This window comes from Mus musculus, chromosome 8 (assembly GCF_000001635.26).
Source record: "Mus musculus strain C57BL/6J chromosome 8, GRCm38.p6 C57BL/6J".
In the NCBI taxonomy this organism is placed as follows: Eukaryota; Metazoa; Chordata; class Mammalia; order Rodentia; family Muridae; genus Mus; species Mus musculus.
Window position 1 is genome coordinate 80,486,036 of NC_000074.6, and position 24,915 is coordinate 80,510,950.

At 41.0% G+C, this 24,915-nt stretch overlaps 1 protein-coding gene across 1 annotated transcript, besides 7 other annotated features; it reads left to right on the forward strand.

The window, feature by feature from the left end:
- Positions 6,671-7,058: a locus control region. NCBI's record gives its function as "promotes gene expression and required for copy number dependant activity when present in the context of the native promoter" and the evidence as "EXISTENCE:reporter gene assay evidence [ECO:0000049][PMID:8690723, PMID:8662744]".
- Positions 6,671-8,021: a biological region, named in NCBI's record as "glycophorin locus control region-like region". NCBI's record gives its function as "regulatory_interactions: Gypa".
- Positions 6,879-6,937: a protein binding site, noted in NCBI's record as "DNase I footprint region II; includes LG sequence". NCBI's record gives the evidence for it as "EXISTENCE:protein binding evidence [ECO:0000024][PMID:8662744]".
- Positions 6,940-6,963: a protein binding site, noted in NCBI's record as "DNase I footprint region III; includes LP sequence". NCBI's record gives the evidence for it as "EXISTENCE:protein binding evidence [ECO:0000024][PMID:8662744]".
- Positions 7,026-7,064: a protein binding site, noted in NCBI's record as "DNase I footprint region V; includes binding sites for YY1 and an E-box binding protein". NCBI's record gives its function as "promotes gene expression" and the evidence as "EXISTENCE:protein binding evidence [ECO:0000024][PMID:8662744, PMID:9747880]".
- Positions 7,732-7,914: a transcriptional cis regulatory region, noted in NCBI's record as "-271 to -91 region". NCBI's record gives its function as "required for induced expression of promoter" and the evidence as "EXISTENCE:reporter gene assay evidence [ECO:0000049][PMID:8690723]".
- Positions 7,871-7,888: a protein binding site, noted in NCBI's record as "TG oligonucleotide sequence including M6, M7 sites". NCBI's record gives its function as "contributes to promoter activity" and the evidence as "EXISTENCE:protein binding evidence [ECO:0000024][PMID:8690723]".
- On the forward strand, positions 8,010-24,750 carry Gypa (glycophorin A). The gene is made up of 8 exons (NM_010369.3): positions 8,010-8,052; positions 10,268-10,348; positions 10,677-10,760; positions 14,889-14,972; positions 17,025-17,063; positions 18,751-18,836; positions 20,660-20,728; positions 23,410-24,750. Exons 1-8 carry the CDS (start codon positions 8,019-8,021, stop codon positions 23,437-23,439), a joined length of 507 nt encoding a protein of 168 aa, NP_034499.3. The 5' UTR covers positions 8,010-8,018; the 3' UTR covers positions 23,440-24,750.
- The last annotated feature ends 165 nt before the right edge of the window (positions 24,751-24,915 follow it).

The window sequence follows — 24,915 nt, forward strand, 5'->3', positions numbered from 1 at the left end:
TAATACCCGGGTAAAGCTTACAAAACAGGGGTGATGGGCAGAAAGGTGGCAGGGTGGAAACTTTGTAATGCACTCTGAAGTGCTGTGTATGTATAAATCTGGGTATAATGGAATGAATTAGATTTCATTGTTGTATTGCGTTGTATTTAAGAACACTCTGAGCTGCAACTTCCCAGAGCACATATTGATGTACCACAGGAATTGAGTGGTTTTTAAGAAACTTATTTACATATGCTTAGTTTCTTTAATGCCAATTGCAGAAAGTGAAAAACCAATCAGGCTTTTGGTTTAAACAGGTAGAAAGGGCAAAAAGCTTGCGAGGCAGTGCCTTGGAGCAGTTCATGTGTTATGTCCTCAGTACAAACTCATTTGGTGAAAGAGAAGAGCATGGGTCAGGCCAACCTGCCCTTTTCATCAAGGTACTCCTGGCCTCCCAAAAGCTACAAACAGTCACTTCCTGGACATTTTCCCAAGATGGAATAGCAACAGTGTGCACCAGATCTCCACACAGAGTGAAGAACTACTTAATCTGTCTCTTCAGCCTCCTCCCCACAGCCTGAAGACGATCCAGATGCCACAGAGATGCCTCGTCCTGGCCAAGATCTAGGCTGTGTCTGTACTATCCACAGCCAGGTATGCCTCACCTCTAAGATGCTCATAAGAGATGCAGGGTACCTTCAGTTATGTTTAGTTAGGACCTTATGGTGACATGCAAAATAAATCAGTGTCGGCTAAGAGACATCAAAAACATCTTGAACAGCAAGAGGAGCTTGGAGGATCCAAGAAGACAGTAAGAGTTGTCTGCTTAGTGCCTGGATAGGAAGAAACAGCTCAACCCATAAGGATATGTTATGTGTTTGAATCCCTCACTCCACATGCCATGTGAACAACCCACGGATTTCCCTTTTAACCCTAATTACTCAAGAAAAACTCTACCCAGCCAAGGTAGACTTTATTTGCTGAATGATACACATGGCCAGTTGAAGATATTAATTTTGTGGTTGAAGCAGGGCATTTTTCAGAGTCATTAAACAAATAAACAAAATATAAATAGATAAATATGACACTGACATCATACTACTGAGATTGTCTTCTTATGGTGTAGTGTCTTAGTTAATTCTTCATACTGGCCATGACTTATATATTTAAAAAGGAAAGAAAGAAAGAAAGAAAGAAAGAAAGAAAGAAAGAAAGAAAGAAAGAAAGAAAGAAAGAAAGAAAGAAAGAAAGGGAAAAGAAAAACAACAGTACATTAGAAACTCTATTTGTACAGCTTAATTGGGGGGGGGGGATTTGTAGCCCAGACTAGCCTCAGACCTGCAGCATTCCTCATGATTATTATAGATAATAATCTATTAGATTTTATTAGATTATATCATCTAATGAGATATGAGACTAGTAACAAGAAAATCAGTTATTTAGAAATGGCTTCTTTCAGTATTTCTCATTCTGACATCTTTGTCTTCTAAAGAAAAGCATAAACTCACTTTAATCTCTTCTCTCTACTCGCTATATCCAGGTCATCGACTTTCTGAAATGTCATTTTTCTATGAGGGGAAAAATCCAACAGCCCTGGTACTCTGGCTGAGCCGCACATTTCTATAATGAGACTGCACCAGGCCAAAGAATCTTAAGCTACCCCTTGATATATCTTTGAGAGTGATAAGTAATTGAAACCCTTCTACACTCAACAATAAGAGAAAAACAAACATAAATATACAAGGAGTGGAGTGTACCCCACAGAGGCAGTACAGTCTTGCAGCTTGCTTGGGGGTCGGGGTGTGTGGCAAGCCTGAGGAGTAAATTTAGGATTTTGCTCAACATCTCCACATGATAGCCACATGCAAAAGGCTTCTCTTGTCATGTGAAGCCAAATTATCTTCTGTGGCTTCGGCCAATGCCATCTCTACATTCTTCATGTATGTCCTGGAGTCTGACACTGTCAGTTTTCTTGACCCCAAACCAGTTTACCCCAGACTCACTATGCTACGGTTCTCTAATTAGACACAATCTTGTCCTAATGAAGATACTTTTGGTATCAAGCATCCCAAACCCACTTCACAGAAGCTTCTAAGAACACCAGGCTACTAACAGGCAGCAGGAAGGCCAGAGGTTGCAGGTTTATTGCTGGAGGTTGTGGCAATGCATCTGAGAGCCCCATCATCATTATAGTGTGGCTTCTGACTTCCCCTTCTTTGTTTCTTCAAAGGAAAACAGACAAGCTTGGGTTGTATGGGATGCCTGTAGATGTGCCAAGCAGCCAAACCCAGAAGTATTTGTCACATAATAAAGTATATAACTCCTTGGGATCCATCACTGAGCCTGAGGAAAAGTACTCCCAAATAGGAGACAGATGCTGAGCACAGAACATCCTTCAGAAGGCTGCAACTGGAAGCTAGAGAAACCAAGGACTTCTTTGTTGCTATTACCAAGGCCATCCCATGACTTCAGTTCCTATGGTGAGGCATAGAGATCTACTAAGCTTTGTTCATCACTGAGAAGATAACTTGTTCATGAGAGTAGCAGGCACCCTTGTACATGCCACATGTGGATGATGGGTAATGGTCACATGTCTACCCCAGTCTAGATTAGTCTTCTAAGTACCAAATCCATCTTCATTCTTCATCCTTCATTGGTGTGCTTCAAAGAAACTTCAAATTCAACATGTCTGAAGGAAACTCATGGTCTTTCTCTACAAGTGCAATTGCTTCCTGAATTCCTAGCTCTATAGTCAGGACCAGTCATGCAACCTGGAAAACTTGCGCCTAGCTTTTCTCGCTCTCCCTTACCCAACTAAACATCTGATATGAAGTTGCTTGATCGGTGCAGTCACTTCTACAATGGCTCCTTTAATTGAAACATTGGACTCCACTCTCCTCTCAGTTTCCAATAAAGTCTTTTTACACTTTTTACACTCATCAAGTGTCACTTCTAATAATATGTCTCTTCCCTCTTGTGTGGTTCGAGCCTGCCCCACAGTTTGCATGACTTGCCAATTGCTGTGAGATGCAGTCCACATCCAAACATGGTTTAAGGTGACACAGATCACAGCCTTTACCTGTGTCTCTTATCACTATGCACTTCTCCATCTGTCCCAGCCAAAGTGAGTCACTTTCACTCTTCTAAATGGTACATAGTTGCCCTGGGCTCCAAGATAAGGCACCTACACAAAGCCCCTTGTCCTGTGCTTTCATGAACAAAGGTCCAGTTCTCATCAGTTTGTCCTTTTCCTGCAGCTACAGAGAATTTGAAATTTTTTTTTGGTTATGTGTGTAACAGCCCTACTGACAGGCTGCCTGGGTTCAGATCTTAGCCCTACCATATTCTGTGGTAATAGTACATGAAACCATGATGAGGAATGAATATTCACCCACGAGAATAAGTAAGCATGGTAAGGAACCAATGCCTTTTCACGAATGTAATGCCCTTGTCAGAAGCAAGAGTGATAGAGTCAACAGAAAGCAAGATAATGAGTAAAACACACACACATAATTAGAGAGGAAACTCACTTTCTTGAGCTTATCTGAATCTCAGGACCTAAGGATAGGCTTACATCTGTTGTTATACTAACCCAACAGTTTCTGTCCCCCTCCCCACCCACCCCCAACACACACACACACACAAACTACCGTAAGAAAGGTAAATCAGAAAGCATTAGGATCTATAGTTTGAGTATTTAATGAAATGTGACTGACCCTTTGGGGCTCATTTTTAAGAAAATTTGTCATTCAAAGTGACTATCAGCTATTTGCCATTGATAATTCTGACACCTAATAAAACTACTTCTCTGGAATTGGCAAATTGTAAGAGTGGAGGGAATAATTATCCTCTAGAAGTGTCTCACACTGGCACCATAGCCACAGTGTGTGTGTGTGTGTGTGTGTGTGTGTGTTTCTGAGTTGAAAAATCCAGTACTCATTCCATAGGTTTCTAGCAGTCTTGACACAGTAAGTATGCTTACTAGTGGTCATTAATAGCAAATGAAACATAATAACAAGGAAAAATATAATAATGTGGGGGAAAAAAACACCTCAGCACAGTTAAAAGTCTGCTGCTCATAACTGGCATACCTGGGGGAGAGGGGAGAAAGACAATACTCGAAAATATTTTAAAAAGTCAGTTTTTTAAATGGCTAAAAGTTATCAGCATACACATTTATGAAGCTAACAGATCTCCAAGGAAATTACCTTCAGGCACATCACAATCTAAAGCAAAACCAAGTCTTGAAAACAGACATCAAAGCCACATAGTATGGGAGCTGGAGGGATTGCTCAGTGATATAGAGCACTTTCCCTTTTGCAGAAGACCCAGGTTTGGTTTGCAGAACCCACATCTGGTGGTTCATAACTCCCTGTAACTTTCGTCCCAGAGGTTTCTATGCCTTGTGGCCTCCAAGGATACCTACTTGTATATCCAGGCCCTGCCAAAGTTTGCTTCCTACTGCTATCCTAAACACTATGAACAAAGGCAACTTCGGGGTGGGACAGGTAAAAGTGGATTAATTTGGCTGACCCATCCCAATCATAGTCTATTTTTGAGAGAAGTGGGGGCATAAACTCAAACAGGAGCAGAGCCTGGATCTATGGAGCTATGGAGGAAATCTGCCTACTGCCTTCCACTCTATGGTTTGCCCGCTTGCTTTCATACAACCTAGAACTACTTGCCCAGGGGTGACACCACCTGAAGTGGGCTGAGCCCTCCCACATCAATCATTAATCAAGGGAATGCTCCCACAAACTTAACTACAGGCCAATTCAATGGAAGCACATTCCCAATAGAGGTTCCCTCTCCCCAGATGACCATAACATGTGTCAAGGTAATAACGTCCTAACCAGCACAGACCCACAAATATACACCTAAAGTAAGAAATGCAGTGAAAGTAAAAACACGCAGTATCTTTGGTGAAGGAACAGCAAGGCCAAGGACCAAGTTTTCAGCAGAAATTATAGAGGCCACAAGGTAAGGTATGAACTGACATTACCTAAAAAAAGACATGAATGTGTCAAGCATCTTATAAAACTGATTAAGATGCAGGGCTGGAATGTTAGATGCTGGAGAGTAGTTACCCCAAACTGTTTATCTCTCAAAGAAGCCCTGTATGCCCACCTCTATGTGTGATATGACGCTCTTGTATTGGGTAAACCCTTTGGGAATGTGTAAGCAAGCACCCAGCTTCCACTGGCCCAAAGGCTTAGAATAAATGCAACTGAGGACTACAGCAGGTTCCCCACTCGGCTAGACCCCACCTACCTCGTGCTTCCACCAACACATTGTACAAAGGCCATGGCTTAAGACTTTCTTTTTTTACTACAAACACTTCATGAGATTGTTTCCACACTGGAATGTGGTATTTGTAGGTAACCTACATATATGCTCCCAGGCTACAGTCACTCATATTTAGGTCTGAAATAATCTCCTATTCCCTTTGAGGTGAGAGAGGTGTCTTTGACTTCAACAAAGAATGCACTTTTAAAGTAACAAAAGAAAATCATAGACACTTACAAATCTGTACAAAGTTAGAGTATCCTTCAAAAACTAAAGAAAAACGAAAAGCATTTAAATCCAGAAACTGAATAAATTCTTCTCTGGGATGTTATCAGAAAACCTTTCTTAAAATATAATGTTGGGACTCTGGAGAAAGAAGGAGGTAGACCTTTCCCTCTTCCTCCACTCTCAACTCCAACTGGACATTCTCCTTCTAACTTCTACAGGAGACCACCAGCAGAGGTCCCTCTTTCATCTCTGCCTCCTCTAATGAATTTCAAAGATCTCCTCTGGCTATCTTATCCCAACACCAAACTCCAATATACAACTATAACCAGAGAAGCAAGTAGACTCACTGCAGACATTCATCTAGCCAACCTCTGTCCTAAATCTAATCCCCAGTCTCATCTCTAATGCTGCAGAGACCACCTGCCATGGCCCTCATTGGATCACACAAATCTTTCCATCCAGAACTCTCTCCCTGGACTCATGGCATTATCTGATGCCCTAGCCCCAGCAGGCATTTCCTGGGAACCCACAGACCACTCAAGCCAAGAAAGCAGGTAGGCTGGCTGTGGATCCTGACCCCTCCCTCCGTTCTTCCCAATCCATCCTCCATTTTCATCCCTGAGTTGAAGCCTGTCAGAACCACAAAGAAGCAAAGACTAATCTGTTTTTTTGTCTCCATTTACTATCCTGTCAAAACCACACACACAAAACAAAACAAAGAATAATCTTGTTTTTTTTCCATTTAATACCCTGTTTTTTAATTGAAGTATACCTCCTTTTGATCAATGATGAATAAATTCATCCTTAAAGAAATCTCACAGCTTCCTATGGGAATAAGCATGGGCTATGTTGCAAACTTGTCCACTCCTTGGCTCTTGCGTCTGCCCCCTTCCTCCCCAAGTGGGTCATTTTGAGTGTCATATGTGTATAATCTTGCGTTTCCTTAAGTTTAAAAAAGCATTTGGATGAAGAAAATAAAACAGGAAGTAGTTTGAACATTCTATAGGAACACAGAGACAAGGTGCGAACTCCCGTGGGAAAAAAAAAACCATAAAAGTCTCGCCCTCCTGTTGAGATCGGCAGGAATCACCTGTAGCAATCATCTGAAGCAGAGGTAGCTGGCAGATACTCGTAGGCAGAAATGAACGGCTAAAACAAGGACGATAGACGTCGGACAGAGCTCAAGGATCCAAACTATTTTCCTCCTCTCCAACATCGTAGCTTGTGTTTCTGCATGGCGCTGCAGTGACTGGCCCAATACTACTTAGAGAAAAGTAGCCAAGCACATACAGAACCAACCTGATGAGATCTCTGTCAGATTGCATGTCTCAAACACAATTGTTTAATCTTCAGACGCTGGCTCAAAATTCTCAAAACACAGTTGTGCTTGCCTGACACATTTGTGGGATGTAAGTCATAGATACGACCTGATGATACTCCTGGACAACGAAGAGGAAGGGAAAGACTTGATGTTTTCTCCAGTTGTGTTTTCTTGTTTTGTTTTGTTTCCACATTTCGTTTCTATTATGCAGAACAGCCACTAGAGGTCGCCACGTGTCTCCATTTCCACACACTCGAATTTTCAACCTGAGAAGCCACCAGCTTTTGCATTTCTTTAAATTCGGGGGCGGGGGGGGAGGGGAGGACGCATCAAGGACACCAGAAAGAACCGCAATTCTCTATTAGCTGGTGGTCAGCTCCCGCTCCGCAGCTTAATAAGGGCTGATTTCCAAAGACTTTCGAATCAAAGCTACTCTTCTCCTATGTCCTGAGCCCAAGCCGGTATCTGCCTGGAGTTTGTCTCCGCTGTGGTCGGGCTTCCTGCTTCTGCTCAGCGCTACACACACTCCCTTTATGCTTTCAGGGTGACTGGGGTTTGCCTGGTCTTGTTTTCTAGCGTTTACTTTTGTTATTTGGGGATTGCCTCACGGTCACTGAGCAACAGAGCATTTTAAAGCATTGTAAAGCACGTAACTGCTTTTATAGCCACACGGACACTGCAGTTCAGTTCGAATTCCACTTTCCTGGAAGATTTCTCCCGACTCACGTTTCTTTCATTACTCTTTGAGCTGTCACGAGCTTGACAGCCTTTCAAACCTCAGAGTTCGCAAACATTGTGTAAAGTTTTCAATGCATGCAGTTCGTACACAAGAAGCCACTTTCTTAAGGGATCATAGGGACCCCCGCATTAGAAACACTCCTACTCTCCAAGTCCAGCGCCTGCCCTGACCTCTGCAGTCTCTATGTCCAGTTGAGTGGTCCTTGGTGCTGCCTTGTGGTGCTCACTTCGTTTACATGAAGTAAATTTAACACAGCAGGCAATTCTTTGGAACAAAGATTTTAATTCCACTCTGGTCCTCGCAGTTATGCAGACCTCTAGTTATCTTTATTAACAGACACTAAATAATGTTGCATCATTTAAATGCTAGCCAATGTGTGTCAACGGATAGAGGCCCCGGGAAGGTGGGCCTGAGAGATACCAGGAGGTAGGCAAGGCCTTCCTAAGGCTGACAGACACTCCCAGTATGACCGAGAGCACAGCTGCTGTGACAACATCAGGTGAGTGAATATTTTCAGCTTGATGATATTTTATTCTCGATGACTTATTTAAACTATGAATTGCCCCAATGCTGGTTTTCTTACTTAACTGAACCAATGACTGAGTAGTACATTCAGTTTCAGTCTGGAGGGTGTGTTTAAATAGGATTCAGCTAGGGACAGGAGTGGCACACTGCAGCCCACAACCATTTGTGCCTGAATAGCAGTTCCCCAGTCTAAGAAATGCCTTTGATTCTAACCCTAGATAGCAGTAAACTTGTATCAAGTGTAAGTAATATCGTTACATAAATAACCATGTTACTTCGCTTGGGGCTATGAAGAGACTTATTTCTAAGCTAAGGTTAACTGGTGAAGGTTAGGGTAGACTTATGCCCTTTCTTTTTCAAAACTAGTATAACCAGTTTCTCCTGCTGAGAGGAGACAAGCTGTCAGCATGAAACTGAGGGGTTTCTCTTTGTGGAACTGTTACTACTGTTACTAAGAAAACAACAACAAAAACAACAATAACCACAAAAACCTTTCTAATTGCTCTATGGCTGGGCTGAATCCAAAGTAATATGTTTTTAAAATAAATTAATATAATTTAATTTAATTTATTAAAATAATTTAATTTATTAAAATAATTAAAATTTTAATTTAATATTTTTAAAATTTTAATCGAAATTTAAATTTTAAAAATTATTAAGATAAATTGATATAATAAAATAAATATAATATAAAATAAAATAAATATAATATAATATAAAATAAAATATTTTAAAGTAGCCTTACTTTTGGCCTCCTGAGGATATTTTAAGCCATGTTCTCTCAAACACAGTGAGTGACTCTGTGTTAGAAACACATAGCCCAGGCGAGGGGGGGGGGAGCATATTTCATCCATGGCACAGCTACGGCCTGAGTCAGGGTGGACAGCAGAGAAGTGCTGAGCTCTCTGTAGGACACTGGGTGAGATTCAGTCTCCCTGGCAGAGGGTATGAGGCAAGCGTTAGGAACACGGGCACAATGTGGGGCCTAGTAAACACAGAAGTGGATGATCACAGTCAGCTATTGGATGGGTCACACGGCCCCCAGTGGAGGAGCTAGAGAAATTACCCAAGGAGCTAAAGGGAACTGCAACCCTATAGGTGGAACAACAATATGAACTAACCAGTACCCGGGAGCTCTTGTCTTTAGCTGCATATGTATCAAAAGATGGCCTAGTCGGCCATCACTGCAAAGAGAGGCCCATTGGACTTGCAAACTTTATATGCCCCAGTACAGGGGAACGCCAGGGCCAAAAAGGGGGAGTGGGTGGGTAGGGGATTGGGGGGGTGGGTATGGGGGACCTTTGGGATAGCATTGAAAATGTAAACGAGGAAAATACCTAATTAAAAAAAGAAGAAGAAAAAAAGAGATTGCTAAAAAAAAAAAAAAGGAACACGGGCACAAGAAACAGAAGTGAATTCAAATCTAAGTCTGGTATACCTGAGGCAAATCATTGGCCCTATCTTGGCCTCATCTATAAAATGCAGGCAATGCTGATACTGATCTCGTAATAACCGCATAAGGGCTGAGCTAAGTACCATTAAAATAGGTGCTCGCTATGGTAGCCATGACTAGCCATAGTAGTACACCATGATGTCTCTGTATCATGTGAGGTCCCTGGCTGCCTTTGTATTTCAGTCCACCCGACTAGAGCTGTGATCAGCAGAACATGTGGATATCAGGTATCTTTGGGTGCTCATTTCACACCCTTTCAATATATAGCCACGGATAGAATGACTGACTGTGTAATATGTTTGGGGTCTCCACAATGTTGCGACAGTGACTTCTTTATAAAGTTTACTTTTATTCCACATCCTCAGAACTTTTTTTCTTTTTTTAAAGAATACCTGTTGCAGCTGGGGAGCATGCTGTGATCCCAGCACTCAGAGGCAGAGGCAGGAGGATCTCTGTGTGTCTGGTCTACATAGCATGACCTGTGTCAAAGCAAAAAGTTAGCGAGATAGCTTTATAACTCAGAGTCCTTGTTCTCTTGCTGAGGCCCTGAGTTCTGTTCCCAGATCCTCCAGAGCAGCTTACAACCATTGCAGCTCCAGTCTTAAGGTGTCTGATGCCTCTTTGGGACTCCACCAGCATTGTGACCTTCTGCCAGACAAATAGTTGACTAATCTTATGCCACTCTGCAGGCTGTGGGAAGCATATTTAGAATAACTTTCCTGATTTTTCTTTACAGGTCATTCTCTTACAACCACCTTCCATATACCTTCAAGTCAACATTACCAAGAAGAGCATTCACCATCATTGTCAGGATCAGGTAGGAGCTATAAAACATAGGTGCATATTACACATTTCCATAGTGAGGAGCACTTGTTGCTCTTGAAAACTAGCGTTTCCAGAACCCACATAGCAGCTCACAGCTGTCTGTAACTCTAGCTCTAGAGGATCTCCTGCCACTGCTGCCTCCCACAGGCACCAGGTACATAAAGGGGTACACACACACACACAGAAGCAAACACTCATCCCCATAAAATAAAAATCAATAAATGTGTTTTTAAAAAGTAACCATCGTAACTGGAGGTGAGATGGCAGTCCCCTGTGGGCTGTGGGAAGCATTTTATCTAACTTCTCTCTTTTCTGTACAGATTCTCTTCTTCAAATAACCACTCCTGTGGTGGCTTCAACTGTAGGTAACCCAAATCAGCATTCAGCAACAATGTCAACACCAGGTAGGTTCTGCATTTTTGCATAATAGGTTTGTAGCCATTAGTATTTTATCTGAATCCCTAGTAAGATGTATATGCAATGTCTTCTGGGGTTAATGAACTGACATTAAAAAAAACAAATCAAACAGACACTCCAATGGTTGTCTCTGGGGGTAGGTTCCTGAATCTCTTGTCCCTGAGGATTTTTCCTAAGCAGAAATTTTTCTGCAAAGAGAATCAGTCACATTGTACACTGAAGAAACATTTAAAAGATTTAGAAAATCAAAATGAACGAACACAACCGCTGTGTCTTAGGAAGCCTATCCCGAGCAGAGCTTGCATTACAGTGGAGAAGACACATGACGATGCTCACTGTGCTGTGGTCGTTAGAATCAGCTTAGAGGTTCCTGGTGAAGCAGCAGAGGACAGAGCAAGGAGTCACAGTGGTCATGTCAGGCAGGGCTTGGTGGCACTCTCTCCTTTTAGTGTTTCAGTGAGTTTGTCTCTACTGTGAGGTAGATATTCATCCTCACACCTTCTGTTAACTAAAAGTATCAAAAATGGCTGTAATAAAACCTCAGGCCACCCCTCTGCTTGAACCATAACATAATGAGGTGGTGTTTGGGCCAATGCCTAATTCGTAGCCGTGAATGTCCCTCGCCCCAAGTATTACCTAGCTTCCCCCCCCCCCCCCGTTTCCTTGCCCCATGGGCACCTCAGCAAAGGTCTGTGAGAGGAGATCTAGCCCTTATCTCCTACTCAGACATGTCCTGAGATGTTTTAGATCAGGCTCAAGTTCAGCAGCTGGCCTGAACTTCCTCTAAGGTGTATAGAACAAAGACACTGGGCAATTTAAACAATGAACTTGACAGAATTCAGGAAACCAGCCCACTCAATTCAGGGAAGAATAATTTAGTGCCTGGTAATGTGTGTGGATATAAGTAAAAGGGGGTTTGCTGTCTTTCTTCCAGTAAAGGTGAAAAGAGAAATCTTCGTTGAGCAGCACTAGCCTTAGCATCACTTTGTCAACATTTCCAAGCAGTTCCCATGCAGGTAGCAAGCATACATGCTCAGTGCTATTACCAATCCGTTGGCCCTCTCCATCCAAGGCTACAAAGGCAGGTGTCCTACTTCACAGAAACTATCTCCAAAGAGAATTGCCTTCTATTGGTTTTTGTTGGATAGGGTTGCCATGTATATTTAAACACTGTGTATTTGTTCAAAGAAAATGAGACTTTGTAAGGAGTTTTTACTGAATCCTGACCCAAGCCCCAATCAATTTTTCTACCAGTTCTGTGCAGTCAGTATTCCATTTGCAGATGAAAATCAAACTGGGAATTTGAAATGTTTTGAAAATTTATCTGAAGCCAGTGAGCAGACACAATGCAGTGCAAATCTGGACAGTTTCAATACAGTATCCTCACAATTAACCAATGTCCTACCACCACCTCCCCCAAAAAGCAGTCACTTAATTTTTTTTTATCAGCATGAGATGTGCCTGAGATAACGTTCACCATGATTCCTTCTTAGGTGTTTGCTCCACACATAGTGATGTGTATTTATCACCATGGTCTGGCTTCAGAACATTTCATTATTCCAAAAAGCAGTCAGGCTCATTTTCAGTCACTTCCCACTCCCATGCCCGCAGCACCATAGTAACTACTAATTTTCTTTCTGATATGAAGAAAATGTACTTTGCAGTGTGCCTGTCCAGGTGATTGAAAATATGACTTTCCCTTCTGGATGTAAACCCTGTGCCACTGATCTTTGTGTCTGTCCACTAGGGCAAACTCTATGTAAACACTGCAATTTTTCTTTTTGTTTGTTTGTTTGTTTGTTTGTTTGTTTTTGTCGTGAGTTTTGAACTTAGGAAGTTTGAATCTCCAGACTGTGTTCTTGAGTGCTGTTTTAGCTGTTTGGACCTCTTAATTCCATGGGTATTTCAGGATCAGTTTTCCTATTCTGTTAAAACACTGAACGTGCTCATTTAATGTGGTCAGCATTGATACAATGTATACACTATTCATATTCTCACTAAACAGCGGTGAAAGATACAGAGACAATTGGTCAAAGTGGCCTGGTGTGGAGTTATTTGCATTTAGGTAATTACACCCCAGCCAAGGAGCTCGATGAATATGCTGTGATGGTTTTCTTTCTCACACTCAACCGTATTCCAGGCTTGGGTCCTCCTTCCTCTTACGATGTGAATGTGTTCTGCTTCTTTTTTTCCCGCTAACTGAAGCCATTAGTGAAGGTTGATTGTCTTCCTTGTGAGTACAGCTATTAAGCTGTCTCTAAACCCATAAGACAACCCCGTTAACATTTTACTCCTTTGTAACTCGGATTACATTTTTTAATCTAAGAGCAACTCTTTGATGCGGCCAGTCACATTGTGATTATACTCACTATTCAATATGAAAGAAGTTAAATTAAAAATACAAAACAAGACAAATACAGCAATCTATTTGGGGTCACCTGGACAATGGATGGTGATGCTGAGGTTTGTAGTTTACTAGAAAAAAATATATTGTACAAGTTCACTCTTTGTCTTCCTTCCTGAGCAGAAATTCAAAATCCTTCTGTCAGGCAATGAAAGAGTGTTCCTACTTTGCAAGGAAATGGGAGCAGGCATAACGACAAAGCAGATGCTCATTTATTTATGGGAGAATTAGAAGTAAATGTATTCATTTGTGATTGCAAGTCAGATGGACTGCATATTTTTCTGGACCTGTCACAATTGAAGAAACCTGTTAAAATGTCCTACCGTATTTCTGTCAGGTTTCCCCTGCTGTTCCCAGTCCATGCTCAGGGTTCAGAAGCTATAATGCCCCATATTTACATAAGCATCATTTTCAATGTGCCCTTTATGCAGACTCTCCTAATCCTTTTCAAGTACAGGTGCTTGCTACCAAGCTTAACACCCTAAAATTGATCCCCAGAATCCACACAGTGTACATAAATAAAGTAAATGTACAATATGTTAGAAGTATGAAGTATATTCACATTTATTTGCTCTTACCCCCTCTTACATATGAAAAGCCATTTAACCTATTCATTGTTACACTGGGCATCTTTATGTCTTAATTGATCATATAGGAGACAGATAAAGTTGTACATGAACCAAATGGCCAGTGGCTTATACGTGCCTTGAGTAAACTTCCAGTGTCTCATGAGCTATAGATGCCCTCAGTTCTGTGACGGTGAAGTATTCATAGACGAGACAGCTAGGCAGAGCCATCTCAAAACATAATGGGAAGTTCATGGCTCACTAGTGTAGGCATGCCATATCTTGATTGCGTAATGGAATTGTCTCAAACGATCTAAGAACCCTGATAACATGGCCAAAGAGGCTCATTAGAGAAATATGGGGTACAAGGAGCTATACATAGCCTGTGGGCTTTGAACAACCTGCAACTTAAGAGTGGCCTTTATTTTTTTTAAGTGCTTAAGACAACAATAAAATAAAAAAAGACAACAATAAAAGAACATTTGACAGTATGTGAATGTTCTGTGAGCTCGGCCTTTTCTGTCCATCTGTCCTGACTGGAGCACAGCCAAATCCTCTCCTTACACCCTGTCTGCCTGCTTTTGCACAAGAACAATCTAAATTGACAGTTCTTCACTAAAGGCAATGTTCGTCAGTGATAAGGACTCTGTAAGGAGGGCTGGCTTGTTGGTAAGAGGGCTGCTTATCCAGAACATTCTCAGCTACAAGGATGGGTTCCCTCTCAAAGCTCTGTATCCACCCTCTCCCTGCATGCTGTTGATAGTGGTTTTTCATCCACTGAGCCTGTAATGTAGGATAAAGTCCACACTGTGTGGAGCCTGCCTATCCCTGTAGCCTATCCCTCCACTGCTCTATCCCTTTCCTCTCCTGAACTATGAAGGAACTATGTGGGCACCTGTAGCGTCCACAACTTGTAATGGTGTCTTGAATTCTAGAGCATCTGTGATACTATTGATTCTATACCTAAACCTCCATGCAGTCTAAGTCTGGTGAAATACAATCATGCCGTCTGACTCTGTGTCTCTGCTGTCTGGATGTCTGAAGCTGGGGGCAATAGGTGTTGGGTGAAGTTGGCTTCTGCTGAGTTCTTTCTGATGCACCCAGTTACTCCATGTTTATTATCTCTCAACTTCTGTTTTGCACAGCTATTCATGTCTCAACTTATCACACGGCCCCTACTGAAGTGTCTGCTGCGTTTGAAGAACAGCCTGTCTCACCACACATTGGAGGTTTGTTATATATCATTAGTTGCACTGGAGTCTGTTGTGATGGAGATAGGATCAGACTGATGACCTGATGACTGTAGGGAAACTGACTAACACTGAGAAATGCAAGCTAAGTGCACAGGTTCCTGCTGTGCAGGGGGCTCTTGACTTGGAATAGTGCACAGAAATAACTCTGGATCAGAGAAATTACTGTGAATCAAAAACCAAACCAAACCAAACAAAAAGCCTGGCAACATACCCAAATGATAAATGTGACCATAAAATGGGGAGTGGGGTGAAAAATAAAGGGAGCCAGGAGTGAGCCCGAAGGCCATAAAGAGTCTGGAGAAAACCAAATGAGCTCACCTGAGCTGACCCTGCTCCCCTACAGACCTCGAATGATTACTAATGGGGCCTCCATGCCATTGATCTTAAAAGGAAGCCAGTCCCCCACAGTGTTTCTCCACAGATTACTTAGGGGTAGGCAAGAGGGCGGGCCCAGTGGCAGACAGATCCCACTGCCTGCAAAATGATAGCCTATAAGCCAGTTGGGTGATGAGATAAGGGGTGGGCCTGTAGTACATTCGCTTGAGCGATCTCTCTCCCTCCCTTCCTACCTCTCCCGCTTGTCTAATTTTATAGAAGGAAGAACACAATTTCACAAAATCTGGTTCAAAGTAAGGAGGTTAGTGGTCTTTTGTGGGTGGTGTTTAGGGAAGGCACATTTACAGTAGAGCCTGAGAAAGACTCAGTGTAGCTGCAGGATCCTAAGTAAGATGGCATTATTAGGAAGGGTCTCCTGAGATGAATGGAAGCAATGACTTTCAAAAGTCAAGGGAGGAAAATAAGGCCAAGTGTGTAGAACTAATTATCTCACTCATGGCTGTGATTAACACTCTCAACCTCAGCATGAAGACAATATGACAATGTCAGCTGGGACACAGTTAGATCCTATGTGGACACACAGTGCTACATGACATAAATTCTATAAATGATAGCTGACACGGGGACAGGCACTGTTCATTTTCATACATTAGTTAATAGAGTCTAGCAACAACTCAGAGACATAAAAGTTATAATTCTTATTTTCTCTGAAAAAAAAAAAACCAAACAAACAAACCACAACCTGCAACAGAGAAGTTGAGCAATGTGCTTAAGAACTTACATGAGTGGAAGGCATCCCTGATTCAATCCCAGGCCAACAGGCTCAGCACCAAAGAATGAAGAGAGAAGCTTTGATGAACCTTTAGGTTTTGGATATATTTTACCACCTTCCAGAATTCTCAGTCCTGGAAAGTAGCAAAATGCATTCAATGTCTTGGCTGTGTGATACCATGTTATATGAAACAATTATTCCAGGGGAGAGTCTGTGCAGTGAGAGGCATGGAGATATCACATCCACAGCTGCAAATACAAAGCAGAGGGAGCCATTAAGACGTGACACAAGGCTGTGACTACCAAAGCCTGTCACCAACACTGAACTCCCTCCAGCTAGGCTCATCAAAGAGTTCCACCACCAAGAAGCAAGTGTTCAAACACTCATCTAAACCAAAAAATGGACAAGAAAAACAGATCCTTTTGGCACTGAACAGCCAAGCTGGCGTGCTCTTCCCTGGAGAAGGCCGTTCCCCCATCCCCAGCATTCCTCAATTTCCTATAGTTCTCTCAAAACAGAGTCAACGTCGTATGGCCTGAACAAGTTATATTTAGGAATATATATGTATATATGTATATACAAATACATATGTGTATGCAATAACAGTTTTTTTTTAAATAACAAGACCATAAATTTGAAGGCAGTGGGGAGGGGTTCATGGGAGATTTGAGAGAGAAGAAATGGAAGGGAGAAATGTAATTAAATTTCAATCTCAAAAGGAAAAGACAAAGCAGGGGATGGGAGGGGGAAACTGAGAAAGGGGATAACATTTGAAATATAAATAAAGAAAATATCCAATAAAAAAGAAAATACAAAACCCTGTCCTACCAAAAGGTTTTTGTTTTGTTTTGCTTTGTTTTGTTTTGTTGCAAAGGCATACCCCACTAATTCTGACTTACTTTGAAAACTTGATTTTTCAGGAATGCCGTCACCAATTCAACACGATTTTCCTGCACTAGGTATGTTGATATGTGTTAATGAAATGTCAACCATCACACTTTTAAGTTGTAGGGTTTCAGTTTCAAATATGTAATAATTGACAAAGGTTCATGTTTAAAAGAGGATATATGTCATTAACATTAGTAAGAAAAGCAAATGTTCCTGATTTTGAAGGAATAATTTTTTTAACCTTGGATATAGGAATAGATAATTTGATCTATTTTTTCCTAAGTTATATTTTTGTAATTTTTAAAATCAACTATAAACATCTGAGAAAAGTCTCTTCATTTATTAAAAAACAAACAAACAAACAAACAAAACGGAGTCTTCCTTTTTCCGCTAATTAGTTGGCATCATCAGTCCTGATTCACCTTCAGCCACGTCTTTAAAACCTCCACTACGAGTAGCATCATGCCTGCTGCCCTTTGAAGGTGCTGAGGACTTCACTGTGCGCTATGTCATTACCCTGCAACTTTCAACTCTGTCCTACTACTTGACCAGTGTTCACATTTAATTTGGGAGAAAGACGGATTGTAGAACTTCACCACAATCTCACTAGAAACATCTGATTCATGGAAAAGGCTACGTAACACAAGTGGGTAGGGACGCTACACCTTTTTTTGTTGTTGTTGTTGTTTGTTTGTTTGTTTTTTGTTTGGTTTTTTTAAAAATATTTTTATTAGGTATTTTCCTCATTTACATTTCCAATGCTATCCCAAAAGTCCCCCATATCCTCCCACCCACTCCCCTACCCACCCACTCCCACTTTTTGGCTCTGGCATTCCCCTGTACTGGGGCATATAAAGTTTGCAAGTCCAATGGGCCTCTCTTTCCAGTGATGGCCGACCAGGCCATCTTTTGATACATATGCAGCTAAAGTCAAGAGCTCAGGGGTACTGGTTAGTTCATAATGTTGTTCCACCTATAGGGTTGCAGTTCCCTTTAGCTCCTTGGGTACTTTCTCTAGCTTCACTGGGACAATACACCTTTAAAAGCTACTTTTGCTCTTAAAGTCAATAGTCTGTATTAAAGACATAATTTGCCAGATGAATGTGCCGATTTACTGGCATGTCTAGCCTGCAGTCTGTTTACTTCATTGATCTGCACTATAAATATACTACAAAAATAGGAAGTCCCTCCAACTTACTTATTTTAAAACACTTTATTCCCAATATGCCAAAGCTTGCCTACGTATTTGTCATTATATCAGCGATTGTACAAGAAATGTGCCGTAACACGTGAAAAGCTCAGAAAACGGTGCTTTTAACTGTTGCTGACTGTGTAGCTCAGCATCTGTAGACTTAATTTACTCATTCGTAAGCTATTCGTGTAACTTCTCTTCCAAACCTGTGATTCTATGACCCATTTCATACCCTTTGATACATTTCATACCCTTTGATACCATTTGATACACCAGTGCAGAATACCCACAGACTCTTGTCTGTGATTAATGCCTGCAAACATTGAACTTTGGCATCAGAACTCTGAGGTCCTGGTCAGAAGTTAACTCACTGTGTGACTCAGAAACAGAAAGTTCCAGAATCCCACAAGGATACTGTCAAAATCCAACATTTTTGAAGATTAAATGTACACAAAATCATGAAATATTAATGCATTTTCTATAAACAGGTAAGATTATATCACCCTGTTTAGTTTTTCAAATAACACAGTTCATTTTGCGTTTTCTTTGCTTTTTGTCTTCCATAGTGATGATACTCATAATTTTGGGCGTGATGGCAGGGATTATCGGAACTATCCTTCTTATCTCTTACTGTATCAGCCGAATGACAAAGGTAAGAGTTACATGTTGCACCTCAAGTACCAGTGTGAACAAGCTTGGGTGGCATGTTCTTCTGCATATAACTGAACACACAGAGGAAGAGAATCTTATAAAACTCCATCCTCTTAAACTGGACACAGAAAGACATGGAATCCTTCACTGAACTGTTTTGCATTTGCCAAATTTAAGATAACTCTTGCCTGTAAATTTATTCTCCATGCCTTCAATGTAAGGTTCCACAAAGTTCTTGCCTAATATGGTTTAGTATATTTTGATGGCTAGAGAGGAGCCAGTCAGATTTCTACTTTAATTTGTGTATAAAATATTTAAGACAATATGTCATGCTTAAGATACATTTAGAACTTTTACTTATTTCATTTTTAAGATTTATATTTTAATTGTGTGCGTGTGCACATGTGCGTGTGCTTGCATTAGTTTATGTGTCTGTGTGCATGAGTTTATATGTGTGTTTGCGTGAGTTATGTATGTATTTCAGGAATTTATGCATGTGTTTGCATGTGTGTCTGTGTGTGTGTGTGTGTGTGTGTGTATGAGTTTATGTGTACCATGTTTATGCAGTTGCCTTCAGAGGCCAGAAATCATCAAATCCCTAGAACTGGTTGTAAGCAGTCCAATATGGGTGCTGGAAACTGAATCTTGGTCCTTTACAAGAGCAGTTAACTGATCCAAACCACTGAATAGTCTTTTCAGCCACACCTCCTCTTATTTCTATTCCCATTGTTTCTTAAATAAGTTATTAAAAATTCATCCATGATTTTTCACTGTGTGAGTTTTTAATAATTAAAGCTATTTTAAAATACATACTATAAGACTATACTTTCAGGGGTTATTTCTATAATTTGTTAAATACATACTACACAGCTTTCTAAAGCACATAAACATCTACCTAAGACATTTAAGACCCAAAACCTGTGTGTGTGTGTGTGTGTGTGTGTGTGTGTGTGTGTGTGTGTGTGTGTGTGTTTGTGTGTATTCCTGATGCTGCCACTGGATCTGTAATGCTAGGTCCTATGTCCTGGGCACCAAGTCACATAAGGTTGACAGCTGCGCACTTTGCATCTTCTATTCTCTCTCTCTCTCTCTCTCTCTCTCTCTCTCTCTCTCTCTCTCTCTCTCTCTCTCTCTCTCTCATCCCCCCCTCCCCGTGGTATGAGATATCCTGGGTATGAGATGAGTCTTTTGTCTGAAGTCTATTCACTGTAAAAAAGTTACTTTCTGAGAAAACATGTGAAAATGAAATTCTCTCTTAGCTGATATTCAAACCCTGAAATTCCTAGCTGGAAAAACTCATAGAATAGGCTCTCTTTGTATACAAAAGAATTTGGATCTGGCCAACATGACTCAGGAATCATACTTCATTCATTTTTTATTTTATTTCCATTTTCAGTATTTATTGAGCAGAGACTATGGAAAAGTCAGTCTATAGGATAATATGACCCTTGTTGAATTGAAATACTATTTAAAAATGCAGATATAAATTTAAATCAGTGAGTTGGACATGGTGGTACATGCCTTTAATCCCAACACTTGAGACGCAGAGGCAGATGGATCTCTATAAGTTTGAGGCCATCCTGGACTAGAGAGAAGGCTCTAAAATAGTCTGGGCTACTTAGTGACAACAAATACATAACAGAATTTAAACCAGTGTTCATATGTGTCTACGAAGCAGGGACTTTCCCAATATAATTAAACTATACAATGTTTAACCAAAAGTAAAGGATTTTAGAAAAAAATGTTTCATTTGAGACATTTTTATTTTCAGGGTATCTTTAACTTAAAACACAGTGGTGATAGTTTTTTGTCTTTTATTTCTAGAAAAGTTCAGTTGACATCCAATCTCCTGAGGGTGGTGACAACAGTGTGCCTTTGAGTTCTATTGAGCAGGTTGGTATTGGTGTCTGTATTGACGTTTGCATGGGGGAACAGAAAGGGATTAGTAGATTCTGTCTTTCGGAGTTATAGGGTAGAAAAGTACCTGCATTTGCCAGTGCTACTTTTATAAGCCTGGTTTTATTTTTTAATGTGAGAATTGCTTGTGGCTTAAAGAGTCTCTCCTAGTTACTTCTTAGTTCCCAGCCTGCAAAGGATCCACGTAAGAGACCCAACAGTGATTAGGATATGATGCTCCAGCTGTGGAGACAGCCAGCTTCCAAACTTCCACCCCACTCCATAGCTGTAAAACCTTGTAAAAGTTGCCCTTCTTTTCCCAGCACATAGGAGGCTGCTGATTGGAGGAAGGAAGATTGTGGACTGGAGGCTAGATGGCCTGGGCTATGGTGTGGGAGCTACAAGGTGCACACATGCCTGTTAGGTGTTATCAGCACTTTAGACCTCATTCCTAAGTGAGCTCCTTACACCCTGTAGCAAGGCTGGACTACTGCTCCCACTTCGTTATGCAGGTGCTAACTTGGTACACACATGGAAGATGGCAGGGACATTTGTTCATCTAGAAGAATATTGCCCCAGGGTCATTGTCTGTTTAAAGAGAATTTATTACCAACCTTAAAGATGGGGAATAAGTCAGGTGTGGTGCCACACACCTTTAATCCCAGCACTTGTGAAGCAATGGCAGGTGAATTTCTGCAAATTTAAGGCTGGGCTAGTCTACATAGTGAGTTGCAGTACGGCCAGTGTGTGTAGAGAGATCCTATCACAAAGAAAAAAAGAAAAGTGTGAGATTTTACATCTTAAAAACAAAGTGTCAGGCCCAGTGAAGGTGGCACATTACCTTTAATCCCACTACTCTGAAGGCAGATGCAGGGAATCTCTGTGAGTTCAAGGCCAGCATGGTCTTAAGAGTGAGTTCAAGGCTACACAGGGCTACACAAGTCAGGGCTACACAGATAAACCTTGTCTGGAAAAGCCAAAAAAGGAAGACGGAAGGGGGGAAGAAAAGAGGGGAGGGGAGGGGAGGGGAGGGGAGGGGAGGGGAGGGGAGGGGAGAAGGAAGGAAGGAAGGAAGGAAGGAGAGGGAGGGGAGGAAGGAAGGAAGGGGAGGAAGGGAGGAAGGGAGGGAGGGAGGAGAAGAAAGGAAAAAGGAAAGGAAAGGAAAGGAAAGGAAAGGAAAGGAAAGGAAAGGAAAGGAAAGGAAAGGAAAGGAAAGGAAAGGAAAGGAAAGGAAAGGAAAGGAAAGGAAAGGAAAGGAAAGACCCTTTGTAGGAAAGACTGTAGACTTTAACAACACTGGGGGCCTCCATACTAGTTTGAAAACAATTCAGTGTATCTGAGGACTGAATGACACCTCTGTAGTTTGGCTACACACTGCAGATATAGTTTATTTGCTCCATTATGGCCTTGTTTCCCACCATTAGTGCAGTTCTCAGGAAACTGCCTGAAGCATCAGCCTAAGTGCTGGGAGAGAAGTCAGCCCAGAACAATGAGTTAGAATGTTCAATATCAATTGAAATTTTCCCATTATTATTAAAATTCATAACAAGTGAACCAAATTTCAGCTTCATTCTTTCCCCATATTTGTGTAGATTAAATAATTGAGAGTCTGTTTGTGAGTGAAGTGAAATGAGTTACAGAGTTCAAAGGCATCCCATAAGAGATGTGAGAAAACACAAAATTGTTTAAAAATGCTTTAGTTATTTTTTTAATTTTATTTATTTACATTTCAAATGTTATCCCCTTTCCAGGTTTCCCCTCTGCAAACCCTCTACCCCATCCCCCTTACCCTGCTTCTATGAGGGTGCTCCCCCACCCATCCATGCACTCCTACCTCATCACCCTAGCATTCCTCTACACTGGGACATCAAGCCTTCATAGAACCAAGGGTCTCCCCTCCCATTGATGCCAGATAAGGCCCTTCAGCTCCTTCAGCCCTTCCCCTAACTCCTCCATTGGAGTCATGTGCTCAGTCTGATGGTTGGTTACTTTATGTAATATTGTACCACAGTGATGCTGAAGGTGAAGTCCTGAGGCCAGGATGGCTCTGTGGCCTCTATAAGAACCAGGCATCAATCGGCAAGAATGATCAAGGCAGAGAGCTGTGGCTTTGGGGTTCTTGGCTGTAACTTGGGCTTGGTGGGGAATTAAAATGAGTGAACTGAGTCAGGAGCCACTGTAGCGTCCTTGTGTGCCCCACCAGTCCATGGTTCACTGGGGATGTCTGGGAGACCGTCTTGTGGCACCAAACTCAGCTTCTCAGCAGGCACAAGAAACCATTATTCCTAAGAGTGGCATCACAGACTTGACAGCCTACCTTCAATTTGAATACATGTATCTAAATCAACTTACTTCATTACTGCCTTAGCACTAGGCTCTGCCTCTACCTTCCTATGAGTTTCTCATCTCTAGAGAAAGGAGCAGGAGAAGTGTGCTTGTTTCTCACCCAAGATTTCTAGAATAAATTTTCTAAAGGAAAAAAATCTGTGCCTTTCTAAAACAAACAAATGGAAATCCTCAAGTAGAGATAAATGAAAGATATTTTACAATTATATTCAGTCTACTCCAAGAGTGTAGAATCCAGGTATATATTTGGTGCAATGATTTCGTGTTATTTTAAGTATAACTGTGTCTTATGTGACTGCTTTGTAACCCCCCTCAATCCCATCCTTCTACAGACTCCTAATGAAGAGTCCTCCAATGTTTGAAAGACCTCAAGGAAAACAAGACTTCAATCAATGGGAAAAATAATCGGCTGTGTCAGTAAATTATGTACCTTCCTGAGCTACACCATTGTAAGAAGAAAATGCCACCTTTGGAGTCTGTGATTCACTATGGGGATGGGGAAACTCTGTTAATTAATAACTGATGATGAACAAGAGCTTCCTTGTATGCTTGATTTTGCTCGCAGAAATTTTTGTAACTGCTTGACTAGATATTTTACTCAAAAATTTCAATTGAGTTTGTGTGCCGTCCTTTAAGGCTGATGTATTCAACTCTGTTATGGTTTGTTCCTGGTGACATCACAGAAGGGCTTTTACTGTCTCCATGAAATCCAAGATTCCTCATCGCTTCAACCCCAGAGCCCATTTTTATTTAATTTAAGTAAATTAAAAGACCAGTAAGTCTTCCCGTGTTCTTCCTTGCCAGGCAGGCAGCACACAGCTCTCTTACTGGGAAGGATGCTTTGCCAACACTCAGAAATGCCACAAACATAAATGTATGTAAGGACACTCACAGCCCTCATTCAGTGTGTAAGTCAATACAAAAAGTATTTATTATTTTAAACAGGAAGTTGCTTTCTTGAATAATTCAAAATAATTTGACAATGGCACATTGACTCCTTCAGAGTATGGACCAGTGTGTCATGTTGAAAAGAGAAGTTTCTGGAACCACTCAGAGTACCCCCTAAGGATAAAATATAAAATATAAAAATAATTAAGGCCCTTTCCTTGCAGTGGAAATCAGACAGTAACTACTGTAACTGCAAGTGAGAGGCATGGGTGAAAGCGTTAGTAACTGGGTTTTCAACAAACTGGAACCCATCCAGTGGAAGCTTCCCTTCTTAATAAAACTTTGAACTCAGAGGCTTTGTGGCTATACTGCTGCCGTTCCTTTGTAGAAAAACTTAAGATACTAAATGATTTTTAAGAGGACATGACTTTAGGAGGGGTGGGAGGTAGGGGGTGGAGCTGGGACTGGCAAAGGAAGAGAGTAAGGGATGAAAATGTTCAAAATACATTGTATGAAATTCTCAAGAATAAAAAATATATTTTAAAAAAATCAATATAAAATAAAACCTGTGACTGTCTATTTCCAAGTTGACAAGAGTCCATGTGGCTTCCCTTGCTTTATGATAACTAAGTAAATAACATATATGTACATATCTAGTCTTGGAAACAAATCTATTTTTAATATGTTTTCTTTTTTTAAAAAATCTGCCTGTATGTTCAGAGAATGTTTTATATTTGCCACCTATTTAAAATAAAAGAATGGCAATAAAAAGAGAATATTTGTTGAGATATATTTTAAGTAGGTTTAAGAATATCATTAAGTTAATTTAATTCAATGATGACCCGAGTGCCACAGTAATTTTAAGTGTACTTATTTCAATAAGTATAAAACATTAGACTAAGAGAGGCTGTGAGTCTAACCTTGTCTCTAAAGCAATTTACTGGTCAAAT

Coding starts and splice junctions, on each gene's coding strand:
- Gypa (NM_010369.3), top strand. CDS start 8,019: ATGACCGAGAGCACAGCTGCTGTGACAACATCAG. Junction 10,761..14,888: donor AGCAACAATGTCAACACCAG/GTAGGTTCTGCA, acceptor TGTTTTGCACAG/CTATTCATGTCTCAACTTAT. Junction 14,973..17,024: donor TGTCTCACCACACATTGGAG/GTTTGTTATATA, acceptor TTGATTTTTCAG/GAATGCCGTCACCAATTCAA.